Source organism: Acipenser ruthenus, chromosome 7, assembly GCF_902713425.1.
Source record: "Acipenser ruthenus chromosome 7, fAciRut3.2 maternal haplotype, whole genome shotgun sequence".
NCBI classification, from domain to species: Eukaryota; Metazoa; Chordata; class Actinopteri; order Acipenseriformes; family Acipenseridae; genus Acipenser; species Acipenser ruthenus.
The window spans coordinates 13304098-13314016 of NC_081195.1; the positions used below are offsets into that span (position 1 = coordinate 13304098).

Consider the following 9919-nt stretch of genomic DNA (forward strand, 5'->3'; position numbering starts at 1 on the left):
AAAAAACAAACACACATTGATTTGTATAAATCTGTCAAACGTTATTATTATTGTTATTATTTTAAATAGGTAAATGAATATTCAGTTTTTACAAATCCTACCTTTTTGATGCCTGTAAATAAACGAAAAAGAAAGTCTTCTGGACACAGAGCAACCTAAACTCAGCTGCCTATATAAAGATTCTTCTTTATTTCTATCAGGCGAGTTTTATTCTTTCTTTTTATACACCACTTGAAACGCATTATTTGCTTTGATTGCTGTTTTTCTCTTGTATCAATCCCCAGCTCACTAGAGCAGGGGTTGCTTCCCTTTTTTGTTGTCGTCTAACCGTTTAGTTTTGGATGATTGCTCATAGATTTTGAGAGCCAGCGGGGAAAGGCAAGACGCCCAGCCGTGGAGAGAGCGCAGGAGGCCGGACAGATCTAGTGGGCTGCATCGGGGAGACAGACCATTAGACAAGAAGAAGCCATGGCTCACAGCGCTGGTCGATCAGGTAAGGATCATCTTTTTTTTAATATATTTCTCCCCCTTGCTCTCCCTTGCTTTTCACACACTGTGCTAAAGTGTTTATTTGCAGTCGAGAGGGGTGTGATAGCTTCTGTTTCGAGATAAGATCGTGGGCTCACTTTGCAAGAGGTGAGTCTGGTGACCTGTTCAAATGCGGCCCCTAAAAATAGCCACAGTGCCTACAACAGGTACGTATACTTATGCACATTAAAAGGCAACCAAAGGACTCCAATACCTTCATGGTCGCAAAACACAAAGGCTTCAATGATAGCCAATTGAAGGAGTATTTCCCAGAATGACAAGTTGAAACTATATTAATTTAAATGAAAAGCTCAAAAAATGTATCACCTGTTTTATTGCAGTTAGGAGCCAGCATGTTTTCAAGTTTGTTTTTGTGTACTGTGATTGTTTACTACTGCATTCAGCTCAAGAAATTTCAAACTGTAAGCACCCCATCAATCTGCATTATTAAGCAATGTTCTATTGATTTAATATAACTCCGTTCTACCCCTTTATTTTAACTCTTATTTCCTACAGTCAAATCATTCATTAAGAACAGCAAACGTTAATATTTATTGGGTCATTATTTATAATTCAATTCAATTTTTAATAAAAACGTAAGCTTAAATTGCACAGACCATTGCGCATATATATATATATATATATATATATATATATATATATATATATATATATATATATATATATATATATATATATATATATATATGACGTTTAACCGTTTGTTATTCACAAGCATATGTTTTTAAATTCACAATTTTGTTTGAAATAATCACCATCATGCCAATTACATAAACTCCGGGTGTACTGCTGTTTAATATTACATACTGCTGCAGTATAGTATATGTGGCTAACAGGTTTTACAATTGTGCTATCGTTTTCTATATATTTTTTTTAATTTGATTTGATCATAATATGAGATATAAAATGGTATTTGGCATTTTCATAACTGCGATACTATCGTTTGATTTGTAATTAAATGGAAACATTTTATTGAACAATTATATTGTCTGCTATATGCTATGTTATATTTTAAATATTAGCAGCTAAATGTGTACCCAAACCTGGATCAAGGATATCATTCTTGTTTCCACATTTTAATGCCATCATTATATACGGGATTCAAAAAAAAAAAAAAATACATCTTCCTTGTCATACTTGTGTACGTTTATTACATTACATTTATAAACTTAACATTTTAATGCAAGAAGTGGACATGTTATTGTTTGGGTTATTTGCATTTATTTAACAGATCTCTGAGAAATGTACGTACAGTCTTCAGAAGAAACCTGTGCTGTCACAAAACCCTTGTCCTATTTCCTTATTGGTTTGTATACTAGAAAACATAGATCACATACTAATTCACCTTTCCATTTTGGGTTTAAATGGGGAGATCAATGAAAAACAGTTGTAATGATCTAATTAATTATGGCAAAATTAAAAGCAAGTACAAAATCAATCTCTGATGGTGTCGAGGATAGAATTAAATTGATGGCCCATCTGTTCGCCCTATAGACTATGAATAAGCAATCTAAGGACGCAGCTAATAGAATACGGCTCAGAGTTTTATATTTACTCCACTTAAATACATTTACGGTATTTATTATTATTATTATTATTATTATTATTATTATTATTATTATTATTATTATTATAAACAAAAATAAAGATATGTTTTTTATAATTATTTTTAGTATTCTGCAAACATTTCCATCATTGGACATTTTATATAGAAACGTTCAGAAAGGTTTTTCGCATAAAGTAAAGGCTTCTCAGCGCGATTTCTGATTGGTGTTTTCCACAGAAGTACAGCGCTTAAATATACCATTTAAAAAACGTTATTTTAGAAAGCTGTTACACAGAAACTTCAGCTTAACAGAGTTGTGAACAGATCGATATAAATTGCCTTTAGTTTTGTTTGACACATGCCCCGTCTATTCTTTTGGAAATAGAGGCCAATTGGGAATGAAAACGTCCAGAATCCTTGGAAATGTTAGGACTTTTATTGGGTTTTGTCATTGAGCTCCGGTTACTATTTTTTCCGCTCTACATTAAGCTTTTCCTATTAGCTATACACATTTATTTTGGTAGCCAGCTGGAGTTTCTGAAGACCTGAAGCACTTGCAAATGTAATACATTGCTTATTTAATTTACGTTAATACTGATAAGTAATAATTGGACTGTTACAATATTAGTGTATACAAAGGCTATTTGAATACATATGTAACCAATTTAAATGTATACAAATATAACTATGCATGAACTGTATAAGTATTGCATTAAAATATACATTAAATAGTAAACCATGAAGACAGTGTATCGTATACTGACAAGAACAGAGACATTTAGGATTGATTTACAAAACGCTCGTCTGTGTTTACATATATTGTTTCCAAAATAGCTGACATCATTAGATATTCTTCCCAAATGGTTCGTACTGTCATTTCAAAATCTGCCTAGTCAAATATTAATTACATTAGTAAAATAACCATGCCGTGTATACGATTTTGTTTAAAATCTTATGTAGGCCTTTTGGCCTTGACTTTGACGTTTTATTTAATGTATTGATTTACACATTACCATAACTGATTGGTAGAAAACATTGACTGATACATACTACAGTTGTCCTGCAAACAAACAAATCTTAGCTTATAAAAAATTAAATAATAAAAAACGTTATGTATTTCTTTCTATCTATCTATCTATCTATCTATCTATCTATATATATATATATATATATATATATATATATATATATATATATATATATATATATATATATATATATATATATATATATAACGGTACATTATAATAATAAAAATAATAATAATTGAGCATGCACTTTTCAGTTTGCAGTGATTCTAAGATGCACATCTAAACAGTTTCTCATGCAGCCGATTATAGCATATAATATCGTTACGGTAAACAGATCAGAAATATAAAAATTAGAATTACGGAGAATTATCTCTCCAGAGTTCTAGAAGGTTTGATGTTCAACTTACACCCAGTGATGCCAGCTCCCAACTGAAGTACGCTGCAGGTCTAGGAAAAAAAAAAAAAAAAAGAAAAACATATCGATTGGTGACGTTGGCATTGTAATATTAAGGTGAATGGGGACAGGAACCAGAGACTGTTGAAAATTGAAGAAAAACGGATTTCCCCTTTCTCCTGTGAAGTTCATTACTGTTCACTTGGCTAACTTAATGTTGGACAATACTCTGTGACAGGCTGGAAGCAGGGGAAGGAGCGAGTGAGTCGCTTTTTGGTTCCTGAGCACATCAGAACTGAGGAGCTCCATTCTTTCCCTTTCTCCCCTCCTTCTGTCTCCATTCCCCATTCCACTAATCCACAGGCCATTAACAGCTGAGGCTAAAGATGAATGGCTTTCTGTCACTCTAACAAACCTCTTTTAATTAGGCATCAACTCTCCTTTATATATAAATATTTAATATTTTTAAGAACACATTCTAATTCACTGTGATAAACACAATTGAAACTAAGCAACTCTCAGACTATTTTTTTTTTTTATCAAACGTGTATATTATAGGATAGGCCCTGTATATAGGATTTATTTTTGGCACTTGTTTCAAAAGCTATCTCGTTAAGGTACCACACGTGTCACATTACGTTTAAAGGTCATCTGTATTGCCATATTAGCACTTTTATAAATACAAACCAACAACAATTACGCAGACAGTGATATTTTCTTTATCAAGATGGCCCGATGCTTAACGTTCGGAATACATTAGTCTTTAAAAGGTTGAGCGCCACTTGTCTTTATTTAACAATTGTTTTAATTTTGAGAAGCTGATTCAAAGTTTTTTTTTTTTTTTTTTTTGTTTTTTTTCAGTAGTCTAGTAGTGTATTCTGTTTATAATGCATAGTCTATAATCTGCCTGCCAATACACATGCACTGTATGCGTATGCTTGGAGTTGTTCTTATTGATTTCATGTTGTTGGTGTAAATATAAGTACATGTGATATGGTTTGTGTGTAAATGGCAAATAAGTTTTATTGCGGTTACTGTGCGTAAATGGCCAACGGCAAATGTTGTTAGAGATTATGTATTAATGTATTACTAGCTAAGCCTTTATAAATCATATAATACGCCACTTAAACATTTTCCAATATGGGCGTTTACATTAATTTTTTTCCTAAACAATATGCAACTGGAGGCAATAAACCAGACCGATATTAACATTTGTTTACCTATTAATTTAAAATATACGGTTCTTATATTTAATCTATTGAATCTTTTTGGAAAGCACAACTGAGTATAAAACAAGTATAATTTCATAAAGGGGAGTTAATTAGTAGTTTGATTTGTATGCCATTATCTTCTCATAGGAAAGCATATTTAAACACCTACAGGATCAATTACATTAGTACTACTACTACTACTACTACTACTACTAATAATAATAATAATAATAATAATAATAATAATAATAATAATAATAATAATACAGCGTTGTGTCTTACAAGAAAACGCGTGTACATGAATTTAAGTTCATAACATTGGAATGGCTAAGCAAATTCAAAGAAATTCATTTGAAATAACAGTCAGGTCAAACATCAGAGCTTGAAATCTAGAATCCCATTATTGATATTCGTATGAAGTGCGTTTAAAGAATCCTTGCCTTGTGTCGGATTTGTAAAGATGGTCCGTTATAAAGAAGAGAGGTTAGATGTCGAACCGAGAATAGAGAGTGTTACACGTGTGCCATTAACATTCAAAACAGGCAAATGCAAAACAGAAAAGAAGGCAAAAACCCCTATCATCCAGCTTTAGCGTGACCAGATTGGATATAACTTTGTTTTTGCCTTGGTAGGGACAAATATCACAGTGCAGAAGGGTAAAAAAAGAATTCAGGGGGTCTTATAGAAAAAAGGAATGTAGCTTAAGGGGAAATGTGCTCTGGAGTGTGAAATTGCAGCCCATGGTGCTACATATTGTACCAGAAGCTCCCTCCAAAAACAGTAACAAAAAGAAAAATCATCCCCAAACCTGGCCAGAAGGCACAGAACTGAGAGTGGCCTCCTTCTTTAAGAGAGACCCACACGGTTCTTTATACACTGTCTTAATATGAATCTTTTTTACACAGTCTTAATATGAATCTAACCCATGTACGTTTCAAACATACACTTGTAAACATACATGCATACATACATACATACATACATACATACATACACAAAAATGCTTTTTATTTTAATCGGTACTTTAAATTAGCAATAAAGTCCTGCAGGAACATAGGGAGACAATGATATTTTGAAATGTGTTATTAAATTGGGTAATGTCTTAAAATGTAGATAAGAACCCAGGAATTCTCTTAGTAAGGGACAGCTCTTTTAAGTATTTTGCAGTACAATGCAATGGCTTTTCATCAAGCCTTAATAGTGGTATTTACAAAGCAGGCGTACTTTATGCTGTTTGTGATTCAAACAAATTTATGCTGTTTGTTATTATTTTGCAACATTTACGTTACCGTATGTTAAAATGACAGGAAGACAACTTGAGAAAGTTAAAAAAAAAAAAAAAAAACATATTTAAGGTGCGCGATTAAAGTTATTTAAATGACCAGTTGGTTTATTGAATTGATCACCTGTATTGGGAAGCTAATGATCCACATCCACAGATCAGTATCTCTTAAAACACAAAACGTTTATTTTTCTTTAATTTCCTCCAAGGGGCGGATAAGCTTTTTGAAGTGTAAATTCAAGAAGGGACTTCCTTTTAAAAAGGTTAATGAAAACCTGCAGTATCCAAGACTGGGAAACAGGCAACCTGTCTTTAAAGGATTGACACAGCTATGTTTAAATAACTTACAAAATATTGCTTACATTTAATATAACATCGTGTTATTTGTGAGAGTTACTACCGACTAGTCCTATGTTGCTAAAATAAGAATAACTATAATGATATTTTGTAAATCTTAATCATCATTTCATTTTTGTTTTATTTTTCTTGTTTAAACTGCAGACGAAATTAGTAGCCTACACATAATGTTATTATATACCCACAAGCAATCTATTAACAGAAACCGAAAAAAAGAAAAAAAAAAGTTTATTTTTATTTTTATTTAATGAACTACTGGCTTGACGTTTGGTGAAAAATGATTTGATTTTAATGATTGTTAGTAAAACTGCTGCTGGTTGGAAATTTGCAATTCAGAGGGTTTGAAATGGTGTTAAAAATAAAACTTTTAATGTGAACAAGAAGCTTGTAGGTCTCATTACTAAACACCTTCCCTTCGTTTCAGGTGTTAGTTCATAAAATCACGAAACTTTGTTGTGATCTGTAGCATAAATGGTATGTATTCCGTCACAAACACACTAAAACAAGTAGAATAACACAATACCTCATTCTCTGGTTCTCGTTTTCGATCTCATGAATGTAGGCCTATTAATTCTTTTTTTTCTAATAATGTATTGGGTCATTGTACAATGCAAATACTGCAAATACAAAAGCTCAGAAAATGCGTTACTACAAATACTGTCTGTTTTTCCTCAACATCTGTGATGTTATTTATTCCTGTTTATACATAATAACTTTCTACGTGCGAAATTTGTACTTAACATATTCATGGGAAACTTAAAGAATACTTGAGGAAAGAAGTCCCATTCTGAATTCTGAGGGTAATGACAGAAAGTATTTTTGATACAAGTGATTTGCTGACAGAATTAGTGACTTGAAAGTTCTTTTTTTTATCGAAAATGATGTCTATACATTTTGATACTTGTATTTATTTTCCTGTTTTAAGTAAACACAATATAATAGAAACATGTTTTTTCATGTTATTTTATTTTTTTTATGAAGGACTACTGAAGACGGATAATATCTCGCTTCTGTATTTAACCACTATTCCGGTCTAAAGTTAAACTACTCAAAACTTTTTTGTTATCAGGAAGATCTAAGACAAATGAAACCAAGGAGCGCCATCTACAGAAGAACATCAAACACAACACAGTACCCCAGCCAGACATCATGTTCTCCACAAACATTATTAAAAATCAAGGTTAAAGGACATACCAACTCAGGCCTAATTGTTTATTTTACATATATTCCATGCATATAAGGTATATATTCTTCTTCTTCTTCTTCTTCTTCTTCTTCTTCTTCTTCTTCTTCTCTCTCTCTCTCTCTCTCTCTCTCTCTCTCTCTCTCTCTCTCTCTCTCTCTCTCTCTCTCTCTCTGTGTCTGTGTATGTGCGCATGTTTTAAAAATAAAATTTAACACCGCTAAAACATTATTTATAACATACCCAATTTAAAATATATAATATAACCAATTGAATTATCACAAGTTCCTCGTGTCTCTGTGTGTATTAAATTGGATCAATAAAATAAACAAAACATTGTTTTTTAGCACAGATGCTGAGTATAAAGTGATTTACAGCTTCAAATAGTTGTATTTTATTGAGTTGTTTGTTTAGTGTTTTTGACGTATAATGAAACCCCTTACGTAAGTCTAAATAAAGAGCAGCAGTCAATGTGTATGTTTTTCTGTTCTCTTGTCCTTTTAATTCCGCTTATTTTTTATTTATTTATTTATTTATGTTATCCCAAACTCTAAATGATTTCCCCCTGTTTGTTTCCCTCCCCTTTCGAAGTGTCAGATGAAGGGACCTCCTCATTTGAGCTCCAGTTTTTTGCGTTGGCGAATCACAAAGTGTTGGAATCTATTGCCTTTGTCTGACAAGTCATCCATCTCTAAGCAAGGGAGATCAGGGGGGGGGGGGGGGGGGGGATGCAGCTTTTAGAAACAGAGACACGGGGAGAGGGGCTTCATTCTCAATCCAAAGCTTCTTGCAAGCACATCCCACCTTCACAAAAAAGACCACAAGACACTTTCAGCGTGTCCATGTTTTCCCTGTCATCTTTATACACATATCTGATCAAACCCAAGACCTGCCTAAAGACCCAGCGATATCATAAGGACGAATTTCTACTGCAGTTTTAAAAGAAGACGCAGCGAGACTCACTGAGCAGAACCTAGTTTCTTGTCTCGTCAGCATGTGCTTTGAAATCATCCAATAATTTCCAGATTTGTTATTTAAAGTATCGGTCATGTTCTTCACCTGACAAACCTTCCTAATCTCTTCAGTGCAAGGACTCGACTGAAATACGCAAGAGCGCAACTTGGACGTTTTTCTTTTTCATTTTTTTTTCCAGAAGTTACCTACCGATGCATTGAATTCGGACACAGACTGCTTGTTTTTGTTCTTATCTAGTAGCATTTTTTCGTTCCCTTGAGTTTTAAGCTGCATTATCAAGGCGAAACGGCGGCTTCAGTTGATTATCTTTCTTTTCTCTGCTATCCTATGGATATTCACTGCAAAGCAGACCCGTTCTCATCGATGCACCGTAAGTACACAAAGAGTTATTACTGTAAACCCTGCATGTACCTGCATGCTGTTTTTCTGATACTGTACTTATCGCTTTGATAAGGAGGAATACACATTTCTATGTGCCGTACGTATTGTGAAATCATGTTGATTTGATTTTAAAAATGCATGCAGTTACTCAGGCGAAATCTACAGCATACATACGTTCCCACAAACAGAATGTAAAGAACAAACCCTTTATCTATATGGAATATTACTGATGTGTTTAATATGCTAAAGGTCGGTGTTTGACTTTGTGAATAGCACATTTAAAATAAAAAAGCCGTGAACGTTAGATCTGTTAACAGGTGTGTGTGTGTGTGTGTGTGTGTGTGTGTGTGTGTGTGTGTGTGTGTGTGTGTGTGTGTGTGTATTGATAGAACATAGTTCCGTGTTATGTAGTAAATAAATATGTAAATGATTATAGAAACAAATAAAGAACATAATTTTTAGCACTAATGTATAACTTCCAGTATATAATAATAAAAAATACTAACAGAAGACGTTTGCAAGGTATCTGTTTCTCATATATAATGCGAATCAACCCACACTGGAAATATTTTCATTAAAAAGACATCTGACTACCGAGGATTTTTAAATAATGTATGTGTAATCTTTTTGCATTTACCACCTTTAAATAATCTGTAATATGAGTTATCAAAGCTCTCTTTAATTATTTATGATAAATGTGCTGGGGAAATTAAACAGCATGTAACTTTATACCAACAACATGTGCTGGGCTGGAGAGGAAATATCTAATCTAATTATATTCCATTTCTATAAAATGAATGCAAAATGATTTTAGTTAGATGAGTACAACTGTAATTAAAATAATGGTGTAGAAAATAATTCTCTAATTGTGAAATGGGAAAAAGAAAGGGGGAATGTTGTGACTTTATATTAAATTGATTTAGGCCTTGAAATTTCAGGTAAAAAGACGGGTCTCAAAAATAAACACAATGTGCAAATGTTCAAATGTACACACAGTTGAATTTTAGAGG

General features: G+C 32.8%; 1 protein-coding gene across 6 annotated transcripts in view; it reads left to right on the top strand.

Annotated features, from left to right (window-relative positions):
* Positions 1-359: 359 nt before the first annotated feature.
* LOC117415025 (paired box protein Pax-2a-like) overlaps positions 360-9919 on the top strand; it is a 45135-nt gene continuing 35575 nt past the window's right edge. For 5 of the 6 annotated variants that reach the window (XM_059026402.1, XM_059026405.1, XM_059026404.1 and 2 more), the window contains exon 1: positions 8330-8898. In XM_059026402.1, the coding sequence (XP_058882385.1) occupies positions 8856-8898 (43 nt within the window). In that variant the 5' untranslated portion in view covers positions 8330-8855. Of the gene's footprint in view, positions 494-8329; positions 8899-9919 lie in introns of those variants that run through there. The other variant, XM_059026403.1, reaches the window with a different exon arrangement.